Below are 25,964 nucleotides of genomic sequence, written 5' to 3' on the forward strand. Positions count from 1 at the left end.
AGGAACCCTGAAAGCTCCTGGCTCAGCGGGAAGCAGAGTCAGTGGGAAAGTTTCACGAAAGCTGCAAATGGACTGTATTGAATGATGTGAGTGTGTCGTGTTCTGGTGGTGGTTTAGTGAAAAAGAACCACCATGTCTCCATCTCTTCTCCCCAGGTCAGGGCTTTTGGTTCTGGGCAAACCGCTGGACAGGGAGACAGAGGATCGCTACTCTCTCGTTGTAACAGCCTCAGATGGCCATCCGGAAGGGGTAAGCCTGCGTCAATTGACCTTCTATCCATCTATTCGTTCATCTATTCTCCGTCACAAATTATTTCATTTATCCATTAATCTGTGTGCTGTCTCACCATCAATCAATTTATTGTGTTCATTAATCTATTCGATCCATTCAGTTAAGTGCATGGCAGGTTGTGTATCTAGCCTTTTTTACTGGGTTGGAGATCTGCAGTCCATTGTTTTGATAGGATCCTGGCCAAACTGGAGTAGCAGTGATTTATGTACTGTAAATGATTATAACAAGAAATAAGATGTTGCATAACAGCAACGGGGGTTGTTAGGTGAAAATCGGGGTTGATTTCAAATCAGTCTAATAATGCAATAGCAGTTTTTGTCATCAATCATGGCCCCCTTTAGTGGTTGTATCCAGTGTTGAGAAAATGTGAATGGTCTCAAAAACCTTTGACGCATCCACCTACATCACTCTAATGACGGCTAAAGATATTGCCTTGTCGTTGCTTATCCCGATGTCCAAAACATCTCTTTCGATATCACACTTAACGAGGAAGCCAGCAGACCGATTAATGTGGCATTATTCTCTTTGATGCCAGCGGCGGCATATTTAATGCAGGTGTGACACGTTACCGCGGCTGACCTTTATGGAAATGAATACAAACGTCTCTCTTCCGGCACACTCTGATACCTGAAGCACCTCCCCCAAGATTGAATCACTTAATTGGCCAATATTCTCAGAGCTGGTCTCTCTCACCTAGTGGAGAGGGGAACTCTCATCCTCTTCTTAAAAGAGTAGTCCAGTGTGGTTGGTTGTCTGGAAATGAATACAAATGAATCCCTCCTCTGCGCTCGCCAGCATTCTCCTCCCCTCTGTGCCCTCCACGTTTCCACTTATTCTATAAGACATTGAGCAAAGTTTAAACTGCAGCCTGAGCGGGTAGGGTAAAGGCAGAGACTGAGGCCTTTAAAATTCATTGACCTTTCCAAATCAGCTGCTCATTAGCCAAGCTAATAAACAGTCCTGTAGGGACGAGGGAAGGCTCTCTGGCTTAGGAGACACACACACACACAACATACGTACACACACAGACGCACGCACACACACAGACGCACCACTGTCACTGACTCTCCAGAACTGTTTGACCTCCCTTCCTGGTGATGTTTCCTACTGGATGGGGCGTGTATTTCTCTAGGCACCTGCAGGTGTGCCACAGGGGCCTGGAGGGCCCGGGGCTAGCCAATAGTACCTGATGAGGACCACATGAGAGGGAGACCGACAGTATCTATTATACAGTCATATCAGAGGTGTCAGATAATACTCTGTTACAGATGATAAATACTGGTTGTACTGTTTGGTCTTAAAGGGGCAATCATCAGTTCTTACATCCATCTTTGAACATCCATTTCATTATATGGATGTTCATTGATTCTTGAAGAATTTTACTAATAAATGCCTCGTGAGCTTAGTTCAACTGTCGTACCTCATCAAAACCTTTTTTCCTCCAATGTTATTAAACAAAGTAAATATTAACAAACGCTATATAGCCTCAAAACATGGTTAAAGCTGTAATTTTGATATCATGGATGGTCCGTTTTTTTGTATCCTTTGCTTGGTCTATGAATTTGAGAGTGGTCACACTCTCCAACCCCATCCCTTAGCATTTTACTAAACGGGGGGCGGGGAGTATGCCTTGTTATTGTTTCTACTGCTGATTACCACTTTGAAGAGAATGCAGTTTTGCTCCTAAACAAAGCGTGAGTGTTGACCTTTTTCAAAGTGCACATGCTGTGCACCATTGTTTTCATGTCAAACAATAGTCCTGAATTTCCTATGTATTTGTCCGGTTCACTCATTACTACCCCTCCTCGCTCCAAGTAAATGTTTCTTGTAGCACAGAGATGTTTTGCATCATGAAGTTACGCCTCATGAATAATCCCAGCCTCTCTCAAATGCTCTTTCTCACATAACAAAACAGCGGAAAATTACACACACCTTCTTTTTGGATTATTCCTCACTTTTTCATTCCTCTGGGTGTGTCGTGGGAAGGAATATCTTTTGATGTTCTTTCAAAGCTAAATGCGGAGAAGAGAATGAGGAAGTTAGGCATTAGAAAGGGATGACGCAAAGTGAAGGGATCAACCTGCTGTGAGGGCACACCTGCACACCTTTCTCCCCTCCATTCTTCCGCTGACGAAGGGAAGCCATATGTTCTGGGCTAATGGCGGTTTAGTCTTTCCCGTAGGCTGGTGCTCTAACGTACGGCCTGATTTGGGTTACCGGTGTGAATACAAGAGCCACCGCTAAGGAATTAGCTCTAGCTCTATCTGTCTAACGACCCACGGGTTGCTGCAATTATTATTATTTTTTGAATGTTGAATCGTTGGGCTGTTAGACAAAAGAAGGAGAACCTCTGTATGATGCAACCATCTGTCTGGCTCTGACAATTACTGTATTATCTGGTCATTCAATGAGGAATTGACCTGTTTGGATATTGTGTTTTGTTTGATGGCCGCAGTTTCTTCACAAAGGAGGAGATTGGGGGCTTTAGTCTTTGTGATCCATCACAGACCTCATTAATCAGCATCAACATGATGGCCCAGAGCCTTATTAAATGTTCTGCTCTGATACCGCCAGCCTAAAAACGAGCTAATTGGAGAATCCATCATATTTGTGAAACAGTCCGTCAGTAAGAACACACCCAGTCAGTCTGTAGCGTCACAGACCACGGATGAAACCTTTAAGGGCTGCGATGTTAGATGACCGGCAGTGATCACTCTTCCTTCCTCCCACGGTCTGGTAATGGTTCAGGATAACTTTAAATTGAAGAGAAGTCACGGTGATGGGTTATGTACAGATTAACTTTCCACACTGAAATGTTGGCTTTTAAATACCACAGCTCTATAGAAAGCAGGCTTAGAGTGGATCTGACACCGTTTAACTACTTTGCAGAAATGAAAAACAGATAATCAGTATATTGGTCTAAAATATCACGTTTGCAGTTTGTGCTTTAAAACCAATTTCATAAGAGTTTTTTTAAGTTACATTTAAGATCACTTTATTGTTCAATTGCACACAAGGTCCAACCAAAATTTGACTTCCGCTCCAAAACACATACAGATTTTGGAAAGGTGCAGGGGGCTGCCACTGTGCGCCTGGGGAGCTGTTTTTACCAGATTTTTTTTTCTGTCTGGACGCAGGATTCGAACTAGCAACCCTCTGGTTGCCGGCTCGACCCTCTCTAACCACTAGGCTACCTGCCACACAATGAATACAATTCAAAAGTGCTGTTGGCATGGCTTATTTGCCTCATCTAGCAGTGATTGGTTATGGCACACCGGTCTGTGTAGATTCTGGCCCAGGACAAGACCGACAAGTTTGTATTCGTTTTTATTATTCTATTAATGGCCCGACGCGCATGGCTGCTTTCCCATTAATATTACTATTAGAAAGCTCACCAATTCCTGACTCTACGTCATTTCCAAACGTTCTATGAAATGTATGAAAACGTGACATTCTATGTGCTCGCTTCTCACACAATGAAAAATGTTGTCTTATTCTTCCCTAGGTTGTACATTATATGAGCATATTTGAATAAGATTTGATGGTACTAAATATGCGTCAGTTCCACTTTAAGTAGTGTGATGGAGTACCTTGATTAATTAACTTGCCTTCTTTGCACTAACACTCGCACTTGTCTTTTCTTACTAGCACAGACTTTGCTGATAGCTACTTTTATTGAGGACAAATGTACTTCCTATGACTGTGATATGTGGTTGTCCCAACTAGCTATCTTAAGATGGATGCGCTAACTGTAAATTGCTCTGGATAAGAGCTAAATGACAAAAAAAATCTAATGTGTTTACCTGCACCTGTTGACCTGGATGAGCTTCCTGGATTCTGTTCTTCTATCGGGGGAAACGTGTAGCTAGAAGTCAAAAGGGCGTTGATTTGATTAATTCAGTTTTATAAAAGCCTTGAACTCCATGTTTTATTTTCTATAATCGACTGCAAGTCGCTATGGTCACAAGATGCTCTCGTAGCCAGCTCAAGATTATCCGGAGCCGGGTACTGCGATTGCCGTCCCTGTGTCGTGATATATCCTGGTTTCTGAAGAGATTTAATGTGCTATATCTACACGGCTCAGTAGTCTTGTTAATCAAGTGATAATTTTGACAAGACGCACCGTCTGAAAGAACCTACAACTAAATGTGTTGGGTTTTGGGAGCATCTCGTTGTCATATCAAACACAAAAATGCTAATTCACCTAAAGCTGAGGAGATTTGTCATTCATCACACGGTGGCGAATGCAAATACATCAGCGTTATTGCAAGAGCTATAGCAGTTAATCAGGAAACAAGTGGATTTGTTGATGAAAACCCACCCAGGCCCTGAATAATGAAACCAAATGTATTATTTGATTAGAGAATTTAAGAATGACATAGAATGTATTCACGCACATGCTGATTGGGTCAGGCATGACATACGGAGAAGTCTGCGGTGCTTTAAAGCTACTGTTTCAGAGAAAGAACTCCTGCTGATTGTCTCTTGCCAGGGGCTTTGTTCGAAGCAGAGATCAATAACTGTGTTGTTTTTATTCTGCGCTTCCAGACCTCCACGGCTACTGTGAATGTTGTGGTCACTGATGTCAACGACAATGACCCCGTCTTCGATCCACTCGTGCCCCAAAACGTAACAGTTACAGAGGAGGAGGCCAACTCTTTTGTGGGCCAAGTAAAGGTAAGTCTGCGTCTATGTATGCCACACTGTTTACTGTGTGGCATTTACTGTATCGTCCACATTGCTGGCTCATACATAGCCCCTTGTATAATGCACTCATGTTAAGATCTGTCTGATGAGTAAGTCAGTGTACTGTTGCTGGCTTGCCCTGTAGAGTAATGTTTCTGTTGCACTGAATCTATCAACATGTAAATTGCAGCTTGTATAAGCAGGCATACTGTCCATGGGGCCTTTGACATTGAAATAGTCTGTCCCATGCGATTTAACTTATCTGTACCTGACCTGCAGCAGTACACCCTACTGTTCCTTTGTGGCTCTGGTGGCTCTCTCCCGCTGACTCTCCCTGTCCCATTTGGCTAATTGTAATCAGAGGCCCGCAGGGAGGTGATGGCCGAGTGCCAATGGCCCCACTTTATGCTCGGCCTGACGATCCCCCCAGCATGTGTGCCCAGCTGCCAGGAGGCCCAGAGCAGAGCGGGCCCAGGCGGCTGATGGACCCCCGCAAGCTCCCTGCCCGCTCCGCTGTTAATCATTTTCCAATTTAATAAATGTAATTTAAATAATTTGTCACCTTCAGGGACATTCTATAATGAGTAGCTTTGTTGGGCTCTGTTAAGCTGCGAGGAGTTGTAATTAGTGGTGTAGTTTAATAGGGCTGGAGATTGTTAGTGGAATAAGCGGAGGATAATGCAGGCAGACATCTTTGGAGGGAGTCGTGCGGCTTTGTGTGGTGTTGCGTGGCGCAGTACTGCGCACCGCTGTGTTGTGGATCATAAGATGAATGTTTACCTGGGTGAAGAGTTGGAGGGAAAGTGGCTGGAGCTGCATTGACTGCTGGGAATAATTGATGATCGATGCACACACTCTGGTGTGTATGTGTGATCAGCACTTCACCCATGCTGTCTCAGTATATGATCAGCCAAGTGGGATTTGCAACAAAATGTGCATCGAAACGAGTAAGCCTTTATGGAACACTAAATGCTAATCCATCTGTTGAGTACAAGTTCTTCCTCAATCTGGGAACGCATCGAGCACTGCAGGTTCATACAGGAAGCCCAAGTGTTTGCGTCGGCTGATATTGCACCAGTGAGATTCATCACTCTACCTCGATGTGGCAGTCTATTTAGTGGACCAGGTTTCTGCTCCCGCATTCTCTGAAGGCTGCCACGCGCACGCTGTGCGCTGGCGGTCTCGGTGGCACGCTATTGTTGTAACATGCGTGACTCGCCATGCCAGTCTGTTTTCTGTTTTCCCACCCCAGCCTCCACCTGTTTGGACTCTGCTTGTAATTACTGTATATGCTCTGGCAGCCAGCCACCACGACGGAGCCAAGACTAACAAATGGTTAAACGAATACGTGTGGCGTTTTCTGTCTGAAATGGATATTAGTAGAGGTGGTGGGTTACCGCCATGTGTGTTATGGTGTTATTTATGCAATATTTCTGATTTATGTCCATGTCCTGTCAACACAGCTGTATTATTAATAATAATTATAATAGTAATAATAATAATAATATTAGTAATGTTGATCCATGTGATCAAGGTACTGTCTGCAAGACAAATAAGTTGACTTGGCACATTCAGTGTCTGCTCCTGAGAGGCCTTTTGCTCTGCTTATCAAGCCACATTACTGTTTTCACTTAACGAAAGAGAGAGAGAGCTTCGCAGACAAGTGTGATGAACGATGTAAGACATAGCTCGGAGTCTCTGCAAATCAAATCAAATCGAATTGTATTTGTCACAGGCGCGGAACACAACACAACTTACAGTGAAATGCTTACTTACAAGCCCTTAACCAACAATGCAGTTTTTTAAAATACCGACAACAACAAAAAATAAAAAAGGAAAGAAATAAAAGTAACAAATAATTAAAGAGCAACAGTAAAATAACAATAGCGAGGCTATATACAAGGGGTACCGGTACAGAGTCAATGTGCGGGGACACCGGTTAGTCGAGGTAATATGTACACGTAGGTAGAGTTAAAGTGACTATGCATAGATAATAAACAGAGAATAGCAGCAGCGTAAGAGAGGGGGGGCAACCCAGACAGGATGATCACATCGGTGACTCAACCCACTCAGGTGACGCACCGCTCCCAGGGACGGTATGAGAGAGCCCCAGTAAGCCAGTGACTCAGCCCCTGTAATAGGGTTAGAGGAAGTGAATTCCCAGTGGAAAGATGGGAACCGGCCAGGCAGAGACAGCAAGGGCGGTTCGTTGCTCCAGAGTCTTTCCGTTCACCTTCCCAATCCTGGGCCAGACTACACTCAATCATATGACCCACTGAAGAGATGAGTCTTCAGTAAAGACTTAAAGGTTGAGACCGAGTTTGCGTCTCTGACATGGGTAGGCAGACCGTTCCATAAAAATGGAGCTCTATAGGAGAAAGCCCTGCCTCCAGTTGTTTGTTTAGACATTCTAGGGACAATTAGGAGGCCTGCGTCTTGTGACCGTAGTGTACGTGTAGGTATGTACGGCAGGACCAAATCAGAGAGATAGGTAGGAGCAAGCCCATGTAATGATTTGTAGGTTAGCAGTAAAATCTTGAAATCAGCCCTTGCTTTGATAGGAAGCCAGTGTAGGGAGGCTAGCACTGGAGTAATATGATCACATTTTTTGGTTCAAGTCAGGATTCTAGCAGCCGTATTTAGCACTAACTGAAGTTTATTTAGTGCTTTATCCGGGTAGCCGGAAAGTAGAGCATTGCAGTAGTCTAACCTAGAAGTGACAAAAGCATGGATTAATTTTTCTGCATCATTTTTGGACAGAAAGCTTCTTGTTTTTGCAATGTTACGTAGATGGAAAAAAGCTGTCCTTGAAATGGTCTTGATATGTTCTTCAAAAGAGAGATCAGGGTCCAGAGTAACGCCGAGGTACTTCACAGGTTTATTTGAGACGACTGTACAACCATTAAGATGAATTGTCAGATTCAACAGATGATCTCTTTGTTTCTTGAGGCCTAGAACAAGCATCACTGTTTTGTCCGAGTTTAAAAGTAGAAAGTTTGCTGCCATCCACTTCCTTATGTCTGAAACACATGCTTTTAGCGAGGGCAATTTTGGGGCTTCACCATGTTTAATTGAAATGTACAGCTGTGTGTCATCCGCATAGCAGTGAAAGTTAACATTATGTTTTCGTATGACATCCCCAAGAGGTAAAATATATAGTGAAAACAATAGTGGTCCTAAAACGGAACCTTGAGGAACACCGAAATTTACAGTTGATTTGTCAGAGGACAAACCATTCACAGAGACAAATTGATATCTTTCCGACAGATAAGATCTAAACCAGGCCAGAACTTGTCCGTGTAGACCAATTTGGGTTTCCAATCTCTCCAAAAGAATGTGGTGATCGATGGTGTCAAAAGCAGCACTAAGGTCTAGGAGCCCGAGGACAGATGCAGAGCCTCGGTCTGATGCCATTAAAAGGTAATTTACCACCTTCACAAGTGCAGTCTCAGTGCTATGATGGGGTCTAAAACCAGACTGAAGCATTTCGTATACATTGTTTGTCTTCAGAGAGGGCAGTGAGCCTTTTCTAAAAATTTTGAGAGGAATGGAAGATTCGATATAGGCCGATAGTTAAAAAAAATATTTTCTGGGTCAAGGTTTGGCTTTTTCAAGAGAGGCTTTATTACTGCCACTTTTAGTGAGTTTGGTACACATCTGGTGGATAGAGAGCCGTTTATTATGTTCAACATAGGAGGGCCAAGCACAGGAAGCAGCTCTTTCAGTAGTTTAGTTGGAATAGGGTCCAGTATGCAGCTTGAAGGTTTAGAGGCCATGGTTATTTTCATCATTGTGTCAAGAGATATAGTACTAAAACACTTGAGCGTCTTTCTTGATCCTAGGTCCTGGCAGAGTTGTGCAGACTCAGGACAACTGAGCTTTGAAGAAATACACAGATTTAAAGAGGAGTCCGTAATTTGCTTTATAATAATCATGATCTTTTCCTCAAAGAAGTTCATGAATTTATCACTGCTAAAGTGAAAGCCATCCTCTCTTGGGGAATGCTGCTTTTCAGTTAGCTTTGCGACAGTATCAAAAAGGAATTTCGGGTTGTTCTTATTTTCCTCAATTAAGTTAGAAAAATAGGATGATCGAGCAGCAGTAAGGGCTCTTCGGTACTGCACGGTTCTGTCTTCCCAAGCAGGGAGAGTTTGAAAATGTCAATGAAGACACTTACCAGTTGGTCAGTGCATGCTCGGAGTACACGTCCTGGTAATCCGTCTGGCCCTGCGGCCTTGTGAATGTTAACCTATTTCAAGGTCTTACTCACATCAGCTGCGGAGAGCGTGATCACACAGTCATCCGGTACAGCTGATGCTCTCATGCATGTTTCAGTGTTGCTTGCCTCGAAGTGAGCATAGAAGTAATTTAGCTCGTCTGGTAGGCTTGTGTCACTGGGCAGCTCTCAGCTGTGCTTCCCTTTGCAGTTTGTAATAGTTTGTAAGCCCTGCTACATCCGACTAACGTTGGAGCCGGTGTAGTACGATTCAATCTTAGTCCTGTATTGACGCTTTGCCTGTTTGATGGTTCGTCGGAGGGCATAGATACAGGTTTCACCGATGTCGAATCTTAATTTGAGCCAGTTTGCTGCAGCTGGAAAAGAATCCTGCAGGAACATGAAATGTTAATTATTATGTGGATTATACAGTTGAAGTCAGAAGTTTGCATACAAAATACATTTAAACTCAGTTTTTCACAATTCCTGACATTTAGTACTCCCCCTTTTTCCTCCAAACATAACGATGGTCATTATGGCCAAACACTTCTATTTTTGTTTCATCAGACCAGAGAACATTTCTCCAAAAAGTACGATCTATGTCCCCATGTGCAGTTGCAAACCGTAGTCTACAGGCTGTTTACTTTGGGCACGTCATTCAGACAGGATGTGGGGAAAAAACGTTGACATTTGTGGAGTGGTTGAAAAACGAGTTTTAATGACTCCAACCTAAGTGTCTGTAAGCTTCCGACTTCAACTGTAAGTATTGGAAATGTTTGTAAGGATAAATCAAGTCTGAAATTTGAAATGCACTATATTTTTATTTTATTTCCTGCATTGCAGAAAAGTTATCCTGTAGCAGGGTGATCAAATCATTAACTTTTAAAGGTCGACTTTGGGCACGAAAAATGGTCCAACTCCTCTTTCTCAATTTATTGTGGTGTGCATTTGGTGCATCATCGATGTGACATTCTGGTTCGTTAGCTAAGTTAGCCACTTGTAGTGTTGACGTCATTTCGCAGACGGAAGCTGTAGAGATCGGTAAGAAATGGCACTTCTGTGGCCAAATATCTTATTGATCATTATCCATTTTTTTTAAACATGCTTTAAATTAACTGTTATGATGGTGCATTGATAAGTTATACAGGTAAAAGCCGTTATTTAGCATTTATGCCCAAAGTCAACCATTGCTGAGAAGGTGAATGCTTTCATAACCAGGTCCTGGTTGCTTTAGCAGTTGATATAAATGTATTGAACTCATGCCATCACTGACTGGAGAGTTATCTTCATTATTTTGGCTTGACGATTGGGTTTTCAGACTTAAGTCGAGTCAACATGTTCCTTATTATTCTCATGGTATCTTACTGATCTCCTGCAGGATGTTGTGTTCCGTACACAACAACAGCAGGGGCAGCATTTCTGTATTGTTTTACATTTTTTGCACCGCATTGCAATATGTTTTGAGTGAAGGCAATCTCCATTTTTATTTTTATGAAAATTACAAACTGATCCTGTCTCAGTATTACCACCAAGATTGGTTGATTAATTTACATTTCCTCAATGTATTTCATTCTCTGGTGGAAAATAAATGTTCTGTACAACTCCAACAATGTCTCTGAAAATAAACATTTTGTGTCCACACTCCCTTTTATCACAATAATGATATGACCCAGATGCAGACACGGGAGGCGGATAGTACAGTTCTCAGATGATTTATTAGAAACACGGGGCAGGCAAAGGGCAGGTCGAGGGCAGGCAGAGGTTTGTAATCAGGTCAGACAGGGACAGGACGGCACTCAGGGTCAGGGAAGGCAGAATGGTTGGAATCGGGAAAAACTAGTTAACAGAACTAGAGAAACAGGAAGGCGGGAAAGAATGCTGGTAAGACCTGACAGGATGAACTGACAACAAAAAAAGAGAGAACGCAGGTATAAATACTCAGTGGATAATAGGAAGATGGGTGACACCTGGAGGGGGGTGGAAACAAGCACAAAGACAGGTGAAACAGATCAGGGTGTGACACCTTTACGCCCTCAAGTCAATTATCACTTGCCTTTTAGTAGAATAAATTACATTTTCAACATCAAATTTCTTACCATTTTTTCAATTACTTTTAGCTCCCAATCCGGAGGTGAGATGTTAAGTTACTCTCTTCCTTTGTTCAATGGGATCACGGAGTCGTGTTCCTACAAAGTCATCAGAGGGATGATTTGATAATTCTGTGTGATCCTGGCTTCTCATGTCATCTGGCTCCAGCCTTCAAGTCTGTAGTCACTGGGTGCAGAGTCAGCCTCCCTATTACCACCTTGATGATTAATGCAGGGAACCTCTGTGATCAGCGCCAGATACGAGAGCTATCAGGGTAGAGCAGAGCACAGGACCTGGATAATGATGCACTTCTAGCAACAAATGCAGAGATACGTGCAGTGTAGGCCTATACTACAGTAACAGAACATACAGTGGGGTGAACAAGTATTTGATACACTGCCGATTTTGCAGGTTTTCCAACTTACAAAGCATGTAGAGGTATGTCATTTTTATCATAGGTACACTTCAACTGTGAGAGACGGAATATCACATTGTATGATTTTTAAGTAATTAATTTGCATTTTATTGCATGACATAAATATTTGATCACCTACCAACCAGTAAGAATACCTGTTTGAACTCGTTACCTGTATAAAAGACACCTGTCCACACACTCAATCAAACAGACTCCAACCTCTCCACAATGGCCAAGACCAGCGAGCTGTGTAAGAACATCAAGGGTAAAATTGTAGACCTGCACAAGGCTGGGATGGGCTACAGGACAATAGGAAAGCAGCTTGGTGAGAAGGCAACAACAGTTGGCGCAATTATTAGAAAATGGAAGAAGTTCAAGATGACGGTCAATCACTCTCGGTCTGGGGCTCCATGCAAGATCTCACCTCGTGCGGCATCAATGATCATGAGGAAGGTGAGGGATCAGCCCAAAACTACATGGCAGGTGTTATGAACTTGAGTGAAGACCCAAAAGCGGTTTTAACAGAAAACAGAGTTCTTTAATGAAAAAACAGGAATGGCATAAATCCTCTTCCAACGTTGTCAGCGGAACAAAAAGAATGTTAGTATAGTGCAGGTGGCACCTGCCAGGCAGACTCCGACAGGACATGACAAGGTGGAAGCAAACGAGACGACAGCTTGCTTCTGGCATCAAAAAACACAAACAAGAATCAGACACTGAAAGTAGCAGGAACAGAGAAAGAAATAGAGACCTAATCAGAGGGGGAAGAGAGAACAGGTGGGGAAAGAGAGAATGAGCTAGTTAGGGGAAATGTAGAACAGCTGAAGGATGAGAGACAGAGAAGGTAACCTAAAAAGACCAGCAGAGAGAGAGAGTGAAGAGAAAGGACAGGAACAGACATAAAAAGACATGACAGTACCCCCCCCCACTCACCGAGCGCCTCCTGGCGCACTCGAGGAGGAAACCTGGCGGCAACGGAGGAAATCATCGATCAGCGAACGGTCCAGCACGTCCCGAGAGGGAACCCAACTCCTCTCCTCAGGACCGTACCCCTCCCAATCCACTAGGTACTGATGACCACGGCCCCGAGGGCGCATGTCCAAAATCTTACGAACCCTGTAGATGGGTGCGCCCTCGACAAGGATGGGGGGAGGGACGAGCGGGGCGCGAAGAACGGGCTTAACACAGGAGACATGGAAGACCGGGTGAACGCGACGAAGATAGCGCGGGAGAAGAAGTCGCACTGCGACAGGATTAATGACCTGGGAAATACGGAACGGACCAATGAACCGCGGGGCCAACTTGCGAGAAGCTGTCTTAAGGGGAAGGTTCTGAGTGGAGAGCCATACTCTCTGACCGCAACAATATCTAGGACTCTTGGTCCTACGCTTATTAGCGGCCCTCACAGTCTGCGCCCTATTACGGCAAAGTGCCGACCTGACCCCCTTCCAGGTGCGCTCGCAACGCTGGACAAAAGCCTGAGCGGAGGGAACGCAGGACTCGGCGAGCTGAGATGAGAACAGCGGAGGCTGGTACCCGAGGCTACACTGAAAAGGGGATAGACCGGTAGCAGACGAGGGAAGCGAGTTGTGGGCGTACTCTGCCCAGGGGAGCTGTTCTGACCAAGACGCAGGGTTACGAAAAGAAAGACTGCGTAAAATGCGACCAACAGTCTGATTGGCCCGTTCGGCTTGACCGTTAGACTGGGGATGAAAGCCGGACGAGAGACTGACGGAAGCCCCAATCAAACGGCAAAACTCCCTCCAAAATTGAGACGTGAACTGCGGGCCTCTGTCGGAAACGACGTCAGACGGAAGGCCATGAATTCGGAAAACATTCTCGATAATGATCTGAGCCGTCTCCTTAGCAGAAGGGAGCTTATCGAGAGGAATGAAATGAGCCGCCTTAGAGAATCTATCGACAACCGTAAGAATAACTGTCTTCCCCGCTGATGAAGGCAGTCCGGTGATAAAATCTAAAGCGATGTGAGACCACGGTCGAGAGGGAATGGGAAGCGGTCTGAGACGGCCGGCAGGAGGAGAGTTCCCAGATTTAGTCTGCGCGCAGACCGAACAAGCGGCGACAAATCGACGCGCGTCACGTTCCCGAGTGGGCCACCAGAAACGCTGGCGAATGGAAGCGAGCGTACCCCGAACGCCGGGGTGGCCGGCTAACTTGGCAGAGTGGGCCCACTGAAGAACGGCCGGACGAGTAGGAACGGGAACGAACAGAAGGTTCTTAGGACAAGCTCGCGGCGACGGAGTGTGAGCGAGTGCTTGCTTTACCTGCCTCTCAATTCCCCAGACAGTCAACCCGACAACACGCCCGTCAGGGAGAATCCCCTCGGGGTCGGTGGAGACCTCAGAAGAACTGAAGAGACGAGATAAAGCATCAGGCTTGGTGTTTTTGAGCCCGGACGATAAGAAATAACAAACTCGAAACGAGCGAAAAACAGAGCCCAACGAGCCTGACGCGCATTAAGTCGTTTGGCTGAACGGATGTACTCAAGGTTCCTATGGTCAGTCCAAACGACAAAAGGAACGGTCGCCCCCTCCAACCACTGTCGCCATTCGCCTAGGGCTAAGCGGATGGCGAGCAGTTCGCGATTACCAACATCATAGTTACGTTCTGACGGCGATAAGCGATGAGAGAAAAACGCGCAAGGATGGACCTTGCCGTCAGAGAGAGCGCTGAGAAAGAATGGCTCCCACGCCCACCTCTGACGCGTCAACCTCAACAACAAACTGGCTAGAGATGTCAGGTGTAACAAGAATAGGAGCGGATGTAAAACGATTCTTAAGAAGATCAAAAGCTCCCTGGGCGGAAACGGACCACTTAAAGCACGTCTTAACAGAAGTAAGGGCTGTGAGGGGAGCTGCCACCTGACCGAAATTACGGATGAAACGACGATAGAAATTAGCGAAGCCCAGAAAGCTCTGCAGCTCGACGCGTGACTTAGGAACGGGCCAATCAATGACAGCCTGAACCTTAGCGGGATCCATCTTAATGCCCTCAGCGGAAATAACGGAACCGAGAAAAGGGACAGAGGCGGCATGAAAAATGCACTTCTCAGCCTTCACATAAAGACAGTTCTCCAAAAGGCGCTGGAGGACGCGTCGCACGTGCTGAACATGAATCGAGAGAGACGGAGAAAAAATCAGGATATCGTCCATGTAAACGAAAACAAAAATGTTCAGCATGTCTCTCAGGACGTCGTTAACTAGTGCCTGAAAGACAGCTGGAGCGTTAACGAGGCCGAAAGGAAGAACCCGGTATTCAAAGTGCCCTAACGGAGTGTTAAACGCCGTCTTCCACTCGTCCCCCTCCCTGATGCGCACGAGATGGTAGGCGTTACGAAGGTCCAATTTGGTGAAAAACCTGGCTCCCTGCAGGATCTCGAAGGCTGAAGACATAAGAGGAAGCGGATAACGATTCTTAACTGTTATGTCATTCAGCCCTCGATAATCCACGCATGGGCGCAGGGACCCGTCCTTCTTCTGAACAAAAAAAAACCCCGCTCCGGCGGGAGAGGAGGAGGAGACAATGGTACCGGCGTTGAGCGAAACCGACAAATAATCCTCGAGAGCCTTACGTTCGGGAGCCGACAGAGAGTATAATCTACCCCGGGGGAGTAGTTCCCGGAAGGAGATCAATACTACAGTCATACGACCGGTGTGGAGGGAGAGAAGTGGCCTTGGAACGACTGAACACCGTGCGCAGATCGTGATACTCCTCCGGCACCCCTGTCAAATCGCCAGGCTCCTCCTGTGAAGTAGAGACAGAGGAAACAGGAGGGATAGCAGACATTAAACAGGTTACATGACAAGAAACATTCCAGGATAGGATAGTATTACTAGACCAATTAATAGAAGGGTTATGGCGGACTAGCCAGGGATGACCCAAAACAACAGGTGTAAAAGGTGAACGAAAAATTAAAAAAGAAATGGTTTCGCTATGATTACCAGAGACAGTGAGGGTTAAAGGCAGCGTCTCACGCTGAATCTTGGGGAGAGAACTACCATCTAAAGCGAACAAGGCCGTGGGCTCCCCTAACTGTCTGAGAGGAATGTCATGTTCCCGAGCCCAGGTCTCGTCCATAAAACAGCCCTCCGCCCCAGAGTCTATCAAGGCACTGCAGGAAGCAGATGAACCGGGCCAGCGGAGATGGACCGGAAAAGTAGTGCGTGATCCAGAAGGAGAGGCCTGAGTAGTTGCGCTCACCAGTAGCCCTCCTCTTACTGATGAGCTCTGGCTTTTACTGGACATGAGGTGACAAAATGACCAGCGGAGCCGCAGTAGAGACAGAGGCGATTGGTGATTCTCCGTTCCTTCTCCTTGGCCGAGATGCGGATACCCCCAGCTGCATAGGCTCAGCATCCGAGCCGGCGGAGGAGGGTGGCAGTGATGCGGCAGGTGGCAGTGATGTGGAGAGGGGAGCAGCGGAGAACGCGAGCTCCCTTCCTCGAGCTCGGCGACGAAGATCAAACCGTCGCTCTATGCGAATAGCGAGAGCTATTAAGGAGTCCAGACTGGAAGGAACCTCCTGGGAGAGGATCTCGTCCTTAACCTCGACGAGGAGACCCTCCAGAAAACGAGCGAGCAAAGCCGGCTCGTTCCAGTCACTTGAGGCAGCGAGAGTGCGAAACTCAATAGAATAATCCGTTATGGATCGATTCCCCTGACATAGGGAAGACAGGGCCCTGGAAGCCTCCTCCCCAAAAACAGAACGGTCAAAAACCCGTATCATCTCCTCCTTAAAGTCTTGATACTGGTTAATACACTCAGCCCTCGCCTCCCAGACTGCCGTGCCCCACTCACGCGCCCGTCCGGTAAGGAGAGAAATGACGTAGGCGATGCGGGCTGCGCTCCTGGAGTAAGTGTTGGGCTGGAGAGAGAACACCACATCACACTGAGTGAGGAATGAGCGGCACTCAGTGGGCTCCCCAGAGTAACACGGCGGGTTGTTGATCCTGGGCTCCGGAGACTCGGAAACCCTGGAAGTGGGCGGTGGATCGAGGTGGAGTTGGTGAACCTGTCTTGTGAGGTCGGAGACTTGGACGGCCAGGGTCTCAACGGCATGTCGAGCAGCAGACAATTCCTCCTCGTGTCTGCCTAGCATCGCTCCCTGGATCTCGACGGCGGAGTGAAAAGGGTCCGGAGCCGCTGGGTCCATTCTTGGTCTGATTCTTCTGTTATGAACTTGAGTGAAGACCCAAAAGCAGTTTTAACAGAAAACAGAGTTCTTTAATGAAAAAACAGGAATGGCATAAATCCTCTTCCAACGTTGTCAGCGGAACAAAAAGAACGTTAGTATAGTGCAGGTGGCACCTGCCAGGCAGACTCCGACAGGACAGGACAAGGTGGAAGCAAACGAGACGACAGCTTGCTTCTGGCATCAAAAAACACAAACAAGAATCAGACACTGAAAGTAGCAGGAACAGAGAAAGAAATAGAGACCTAATCAGAGGGGGAAGAGAGAACAGGTGGGGAAAGAGAGAATGAGCTAGTTAGGGGAAATGTAGAACAGCTGAAGGATGAGAGACAGAGAAGGTAACCTAAAAAGACCAGCAGAGAGAGAGAGTGAAGAGAAAGGACAGGAACAGACATAACAAGACATGACAGCAGGACCTGGTCAATAACCTGAAGAGAGCTGGGACCACAGTCTCAAAGAAAACCATTATTAACACACTACGCCGTCATGGATTAAAATCCTGCAGCGCACGCAAGGTCCCCCTCCTCAAGCCAGCGCATGTCCAGACCCGTCTGAAGTTTGCCAATGACCATCTGGATGATCCAGAGGAGGAATGGGAGAAGGTCATATGGTCTGATGAGACAAAAATAGAGCTTTTTGGTCTAAACTCCACTCGCCGTGTTTGGAGGAAGAAGAAGGATGAGAACACCGAAGAACCCCATCCCAACCGTGAAGCATGGTGGTGGAAACATCATTCTTTGGGGATGCTTTTCTGCAAAGGGAACAGGACGACTGCACCGTATTGAGGGGAGGATGGATGGGGCCCAATTCTCTCTCTCTCTCTCTGAACCCAATAGAAGATCTTTGGAGAGAGCTGAAAGTCCGTATTGCCCAGCGACAGCCCTAAAACCTGAAGGATCTGGAGAAGGTCTGTATGGAGGAGTGGGCCAAAATCCCTGCTGCAGTGTGTGCAAACCTGGTCAAGAACTACAGGAAACGTATGATCTCTGTAATTACAAACAAAGGTTTCAGTACCAAATATTAAGTTCTGCTTTTCTGATGTATCAAATACTTATGTCATACAATAAAATGCAAATTAATTACTTAAAAATCATACAATGTGATTTTCTGGATTTTTGTTTGAGATTCCATCTCTCACAGTTGAAGTGTACATATGATAAAAATTACAGACCTCTACATGCCTTGTAAGTAGGAAAACCCGCAAAATCGGCAGTGTATCAAATACTTGTTCTCCTCACTGTAAATGCCAGATATACTACAATGGAACAGCATGGTGCAATTCTAAACACACAACACAGTTTCACCATGAGCGATACGTTCCATTAGCTCATTAGAGTGCATTGGAAAACCACTGTCTTCAATCTCAAACAAATCCAGAGTGAAATGGTAGGATTAATGCTGTATGGATACAATACAATCCCTACGATATACAGACAGAACTGCTTAACTTGCGGCACAAAAAAATCCTCCATTTGCATTACAGAGAGGACACAACAGGCTGTTTGAAGAGACGGTTAAACGGTAACACTGTGTACCTGTGTAAGGCTGTCTGCTTGTGATCTGTGTACTGCTCTCTCCCTGCTGTTGAAACAGGTGTGCGTGTGTGCATCTGTGTGTGTTTGTTTGTATGTGTGTGAAGGGGGGGGTGTCCACTTACCTGCATGCTTGTGTGTGTTGTGTATATGTCTGCATGTGTGCGTGCGAGTTCCTCCCTATTAATGTATGCATGATGCCTGCCATATGGTGTCCACATCACCAACAAACTAACATGGTCCAAGCACACCAAGACAGTCGTGAAGAGGGCACGACAAAACCTATTACCCCTCGGGAGACTGAAAAGATTTGTCATGGGTACTCAGATACTCAAAAAGGTTCTTCAGAAGCATCATCGAGAGCATCCTGACTGGTTGCATCACTGCCTGGTATGGTAGCTGCTCGGCCTCCAACTACAAGGCACTACAGAGGGTAGAGCATATGGCCCAGTACATCACCGGGGCCAAGCTTCCTGCCATCCAGGACCTCTATACCAGGCGGTGTCAGAGGAAGGCCCTAAAAATTGTCAAAGACTTCAGCCACCCTAGTTATAGACTGTCCTCTCTGCTACCGCACGGAAAGCGGTGCCGGAACGTCTAGGTGCAAGAGGCTTCTAAACAGCTTCTACCCCCCAAGCCAAGCCAGAAGACTCCTGAACATCTAATCAAATGGCAACCCGGACTACTTGCATTGCCCCACCCTTCTACGATGTTGCTACTCTCTGTTATTATCTATGCAAAGTCACTTTAATAACCCTACCTACTTGTACATATTACCGCAATTGCCCCCGCACATTGACTCTGGACTGGTACCCCCTGTATGTAGCCCCGCTATTGTTATTTACTGTTGCTCTTTAATTATTTGTTAATCTTATCTCTTTTTTTAGGGGGGGGGTGGGGGTATTTCCCGAAAACTTTATTGTTGGTTAAGGGCTTGTAAGTAGGCATTTCACAGGTGAACACCTTACAGTGGTTGTATTTGGCGCATGTGACAAATACCATTTGATTTGATTTGATATGGAGGGTCTAACCCCCTGTGTCTCCCTCCCTCCCTCCCACCCACCCAGGCCACAGATCCAGACGCAGGGGTTAATGGCCAGGTGCGCTACCGACTAGTCAACCACGCCGACCTCTTCAGGGTCAACTCCAATGGCACCATCTTCACTGCCGTGCCTCTGGACCGAGAGGTCAGGGGTCAGTATGACCTCATTGTGGAGGCGGAGGACGGAGCGGTGGAGGACCCCAGGAGGACCACGCTGACTCTGTCGGTGACCGTGCTGGATGTGGATGATAACAGTCCGGTGTTCTCACAACCATCCTATACGGTCAATCTACCGGAGAATAGTCCTAAGAAGACAGTCATCCTACAGCTTACTGTGAGTTTGTGTGTGTGTTTGTGCATGATGTATGTGAGTATGTGTGATTGCCAGCCTGTGCGTGTGTGCATGTGTGTGTCCAAGAGTGCACAGCATGCTCCATGGACACTCAGGAGCCACAAGGCAGGGGTGTATTTACTACTTCAAACGCTCCACAGTCCAAATGCATCCTCTAGTACATCAAAGCACACAAGGTCAGGAGGCATACGGATAGCCTAGAGCATATTGACAGAGGATATCAAAACCTCAGACTTGGACATTTTTACATGGCCCGCTATTCAGTCAACTGCACTCAGGAAAGGTCAAACAGGAGCTGAGTGGAGTAGGAACTTTTTTTACCCCCATTATTCTCTGAGGTGAAATTATGTTAATTGGAATCCTGCTTGTTTTCCAAGAACCTGACATTAGAATTGTGGTTATTTGTATTTTCCAAGAACATGCTTCTTCTTTGATCCAAAAGTTGAGTATATCGTCCGGACTATCTAGAATTGTGGTTATTTGTTGTTAGTCAGCCCAGAGAATACCTTTTTGAGGAGACCAGTCACATCTCCCTGTGTGAGGATAATCATGGACATTTTCAGGTTGGGTTGGTTGATTGACAGTTTACGTGACAGTGACAGTGTCTGTCTGGTCCGAGTGCACTGTTCCCCTAGCAGTGTCAAACCTCTCATCACCGTGGCCTCCCGTCGCTCCCCATGCCACACCGAGCCTGCTGATAGGCTGATATTGTAGACAGATTAGTGGAGCCACTAATGGTTGAACTAGCATGGTCAGGGGGGTTATCTGTGTGTAGGCCCACAGCTATTCTTCCCCCTACACACGCCACGTGAACACACACACCTCCACTTGAAAAAACGGCATGCACAACCCACACAGACGCAGGGGTGAATCCATTGTCAGGAGAGAGGTCTCTCTCCTAACAATGGATTTGAGTAGTTATTACTGCTTGTCACTGTGATTTGACTGACGAGTGCCAGAAACTAGAATTGCTCGATTCTTTTGTTTTTATGATTGCCTATTGAATAAGAGACTTAAGATTCATGCTGTAACGTTGTGTAATTTTCTGGCTGTTGTGTTCTTAGCTAATAAGGAAACTGTTTCTTACATACACCTATTTATAACTACAGTACAAGTTACTTCAAGTCCCATAGACCAGAGATCCACTAATACAAGACACTGAACTGTTTCTTACCTGCAGTACTCCTTCCTCCTCCATCTCTACATCTCCTCTCCTCTAGGCCAAAGACTCTGACCTGGACTCCAACGTCACCTTCCGTATACAGACCCCGGAGGCCAGGCAATTGTTTGCTGTCAACCCAGTGACTGGAGAGCTCTCTGTGCTGCAGACGCTGGACTTTGAGACCCTGGCAGCCACGGACCACACCTTTGTGGTGGAAGCCCTGGACAGTGGAGGGAACATGCCCCCAGGCCTGGCCACTGTCACTGTAAAGATAACGGTAAGGAAACGACTGTACCTTCCCTCCGCCGCCTCCATAGCAGGGACCAATCAGCTGGGCCACCGGGCTGTTTATCACTCACAAGCCATCTTCATCATTCAAAAGGAAAAATGCAGAAGCATAGCAGAAGACCTGTGAATCTAATTTGTCATGAATACATGGCTCCTCTCTCTCTCTCTCTCTCTCTCTCTGGTCTAAAACCACTAGCCATTCTCACCACGACGGAGTAAAAGAGAGATGGATGATCCTCAGCTACCTCTCATTTCTCCTTGCCCGATGACTGACAGATTGATATTGTAGTACAGGGCTGGGATATTTGATGTCTGGATGATCATTAGGTTTGTGAGGGCTCTATTTTGTCAGTATTGTGGCCATCTGATGTATTATGATACATGGCGATTAAGCACCAGACACGAGCTGTATGGAGATTAGCCCGCCGTTGGCCTCTGCGCTCCTAGACCAGTAGAAGAGTGGGCACTGATCAGGCTTGTGATGTGGTTTTACACATTTAACGAGGCTGTATTACTCAGTCTGTGTCCATTAGTGTAATGACTTAGCTCTAGCTGCTACGGTGCCTTCAGAAAGTATTCACGCCCCTTGACTTTTTCCACATTTTGTTATAGCCTGAATGTAAAATGTATTCCATTTAGATTTTTGTGTCACTGGCCTACACCCAATACCCCATAATGTCAAAGTGGAATTATGTTTTCAGAAATCTTTACAGATGAATTTAACATTTTAAAAAAGTATTCAAGTGTTCAATCCCTTTGTCATGGCAAGCCTAAATAGGTTCAGGAGTAAAGAATGTGCTTAACAAGTCACATAATACGTTGCATGGACTCACTCTGTGTGCAATAATAGAGTTTAACATCAAATTTTGAATGACTACCTCATTCTGACTACCTCATCTCTGTACCCAGAGAATTTCAAACACAGATTCAACCACAAAGACCAGGTAGGTTTTCCAATGCCTTGCAAAAAAGGGCACCCATTGGTAGATAGGTTAAAAAAAAGCTGACTTTCAGCATGGTAAAGTTATTAATTACACTTTGGATGGTGTATCAATACAGCCAGTCATTACAAAGACACAGGCCTAACTTCCTAACTCAGTTGCCGCAGAGGAAGGAAACCACTCAGGGATTTCACCATGAGGTCAATGATGACTTTAACCCTCTAGAATAGATTTCTGCGGCCCCAATTAGCAGAATAGAGAAATCCCCACCAAAACCAATCCGTTTAAGGTATAGAGATCTGTTTTTTTTTGCATTGGATGTGTCTCTATCCACCGCATCCGCTGATGTCGCACTTCTGCATCTGCGGTGAATGGTGGCAGAGCTTGAGTAGTGTTTGTCAGACCATGAGACATCCCGAAATCACTATTCTCACTAAATAGGCTGTAGCGTCCGAACAGTTTGGATGGCAACCTACTGTGACACCCCCCGATAAAAAGATGAAACTCTCGCAAGCACGTGGTTGTCTGGTTGTTTTGCTCACAAGCCCACAAGCCTCACCAGACTCGTCTGAATGTCCCCCAGTACCAGTTTGAAAAATGAATGGAAGTAATGTGTATATGGATATAGTTTAGTGTCAGATAAGGGGTTAACCTTTTCAAGCATCAATTCCAAATACAGTTGAAGTCGGATGTTTACATACAACTTAGCCAAATACATTTAAACTCAGTTTTTCACAATTCCTGACATTTAATCCTAGTAATAATCCCCTGTCTTTGGTCAGTTAGGATTACAACTTTATTTTAAGAATGTGAAGTGTCAGAATAATAGTAGAGAGAATTATATATTTTAGCTTTCATTTCTGTCATCACATTCCCAGTGGGTCAGAACTTTACATACACTCAATTAGTATTTGGTAGCATTGCCTTTAAACTCTTTAACTTGGATCTTGAAAAAAAAGTTTAGGGAAAAAGCGTGTGTGAGCAAGGAGGCCTACAAACCTGACTCAGTTACACCAGCTCTGTCAGGAGGAATGGGCCAAAATTCACCCAACTTATTGTGGGAAGCTTGTGAAAGGCTACCCAAAACGTTTGACCCAAGTTAAACATTTTAAAGGCAATGCTACCAAATACTAATTGAGTGTATGTGAGTCAATACATGTTACAAATCACCTTTGGCAGCAATTACAGCTGTGAGTCTTTCTGGGTACCTTAAATCTTTAAGAGCTTTCCACACCTGGATTGGGTAACATTTGCCCGTTTATTCTTTTCAAAATTATTCAAGCTCTTTAAAATTTGTTGTTGATCATTGCTACACAAACATTTTTAGATCTTGTCATAAATTGTCGAGCAGATTTAAGTCAAAACTGTAATTCGGCCACTCGGGAATATTCATTGTCTTCTTGGTAAGCAACTCCAGTGTAGATTTGTCCTTATGTTTCAGGTTATTATCCTGCTGAAAGGTGAATTTATCTCCCAGTGTCTGGTGTAAAGCAGACTGGACCAGATTGTCCTCTAGAATATAGCCTGTGCTTGGTTCCATTCATTTTTTTTCTCCCCTGAGAAACTCACCAGTCCCTAACAATGACAAGCATACCCATAACATGATGCAGCCACCACTATGCTTGAAGATCTGGAGAGTTGTACTCAGTGATGTGTTTATTGGATTTGCCCCAAATAAAGCACTTTGCATTCAGGACATAAAGTGAATTACTTTGCCACATTTTTTAAAACTTTTTTTACTTACAGTTTTACTTATTCAGTATCTGCTTTTTAAATTTTTACTCATCTACCAATAAGTGCCCTTCTTTGCAAGGCATTGGAAAACCTCCCTGGTCTTTGTGATTGAATCTGTGTTTTAAATGGACTGCTCGGCTGAGGGACCTTACAGATAATTGTATGTGTGGTGTACAGCGATGAGGTAGACTCTTCTTAGAACTTCTTCATGCTTGCCATAACAAAGGGTTTGAATACTTATTGACTCAATACATTTTAGCTTTAGATTTTTGATTAATTTGTAAAAATGTAGAAAAACATAATTCCACTCTGAACTTATGAAGTATTGTGTGGAGGCACATGACAAAAAAGCATCTCAATTGAATCCATTTTAATTTCAGGCTGTGACACAATTTGTCTTGAAAAAAAGTCAAGGGATGTGAATACTTTCTCAAGGCACTGTATCTTTTGTGATGTCCCCACAATGTTCCCAACAGACTGTTCCCACGACCTAATGAAACATTCTGGAGATCTTTTAACAGACAATGCGTTCTGGGAACGGTCTTGCAACATCAGGCGAATGTTGTAACCCAATATTGTCTAATCATCAACATGACTGAGCAGTTTTTTTCTGTTATGTGAGAAAAAGAACATTACTCTTACATTGTTATTACAATACCTGGAAACATATTTTTTTTTGGGGGGGGGGAATGTTTGGTGGGGGTGTTACAGCTGTTGTGCGTGACATTTTAGTGAATGTTGTGCACTAATTTATTTGTTCTACCTTATGGTATTTTTAGTGCTACGTTGATGTCGATTATTGCGTTGTATGTTTTGGAGCTTGCAAAAAAAGGCATTTCAATTCATATATATATATTCTATACCAGACAGCCAGTGCAGAAATCAGCATCCAGAGGAAGTGTGATTATAAAAGGGGACTGTGATGAAAGCTGCTGTCTAGACAGACAGACAACCACCACGTTTTATTAACAAGCCTAGGCGCTGTATCAAGGACTTTTCAGTGTAAATTCTCAGAGCAGGAGGTAGCCGGAAGAAGAAGGTGTAATTTGGACACCAGAACTAGCCCTGGCCTCTCCCTGGATTTTGTGAGGCGGCGTGCTCTTTTGAATGCATTGCAATGCCGCTCCCTCTTAAAGGCGAATAGCTGAGCAGCCACTGGACAGATTGTAGGCTAACACATGTTTTGTATTCTGATCCAGCAACACTCATTATTTGACCTCTTTCAGTCTTCAGACAGTCTTTTGGAAAAGAACACTTCTTTGGCGAAAATAGAGTGCTGATGTCCTCTACCAGTACTAGGGGGTTTGCTAAGCTTCATATAGAGCTTTCGTCTCCGTGGTTCACACACAGGGTCTAATGATCTCTCTCAAGCCAGAAGTTAAAACAGTCCCTCTGCCGCACGTCAGTCTTAATGAAGCCCCATGATCTCCTATTGAGTATCTGCCATTTTGATTTAGTGCTTTGCCTAAGTGTTAATGTGAGCCTCTCTAGACCAGGCTGACAGTTGTAAATGCAGCCAGTCCTTCAGCGGAAATCAAAGGAGTAGCCGAGGAAAATGGCTTGCCATGTCCGTCAGCAGTGACAGCGCTAGCTACTTCACAAATTCACAATAATGCTGAATTCAATCAAGCTCACAGAGACTGTCATTCTGACAACTGGAAGCATTTACCACGAGGGGTATCTTTATTATTATGGTGGTGGTGGTAGTAGTAGGCTTTTAGGGTAAAAATGCTGTTGATTCAGAAACTCACTAATTACATGAGTGTGTTTCTCTCTTCCTTCTCCAGGATATGAATGACTACTCTCCAGTGTTCAGCCAGGTGTTGTACAGGGGCATGGTGGCTCCCAACGCAGTCAAGGGGACTGTGGTCACCACGGTACATGCAGAGGACCTAGACCCCCCTGTGAGTAGACAACAACGTGACAGCCCTGCTCTGGGTCTGACTGTCACTTTTACAACATGCCTGCCAGGTCGCTGCTCCCGTGGCAACGCGGGTGTGAAACC

At 45.2% G+C, this 25,964-nt stretch overlaps 1 protein-coding gene across 1 annotated transcript in view; it reads left to right on the forward strand.

The window, feature by feature from the left end:
- Nucleotides 1-25,964, forward strand: part of LOC135523828 (protocadherin-15-like) — a 201,934-nt gene that overhangs the window by 109,631 nt on the left and 66,339 nt on the right. The window contains exons 18-22 of the mRNA XM_064950765.1: nucleotides 156-249; nucleotides 4,840-4,968; nucleotides 19,508-19,816; nucleotides 21,055-21,273; nucleotides 25,747-25,863. Coding sequence (XP_064806837.1) covers nucleotides 156-249; nucleotides 4,840-4,968; nucleotides 19,508-19,816; nucleotides 21,055-21,273; nucleotides 25,747-25,863 — 868 coding nt within the window. The remainder of the gene's footprint in view (nucleotides 1-155; nucleotides 250-4,839; nucleotides 4,969-19,507; nucleotides 19,817-21,054; nucleotides 21,274-25,746; nucleotides 25,864-25,964) is intronic.

The sequence above is a fragment of the Oncorhynchus masou genome, chromosome 31 (genome assembly GCF_036934945.1).
Source record: "Oncorhynchus masou masou isolate Uvic2021 chromosome 31, UVic_Omas_1.1, whole genome shotgun sequence".
NCBI classification, from domain to species: Eukaryota; Metazoa; Chordata; class Actinopteri; order Salmoniformes; family Salmonidae; genus Oncorhynchus; species Oncorhynchus masou.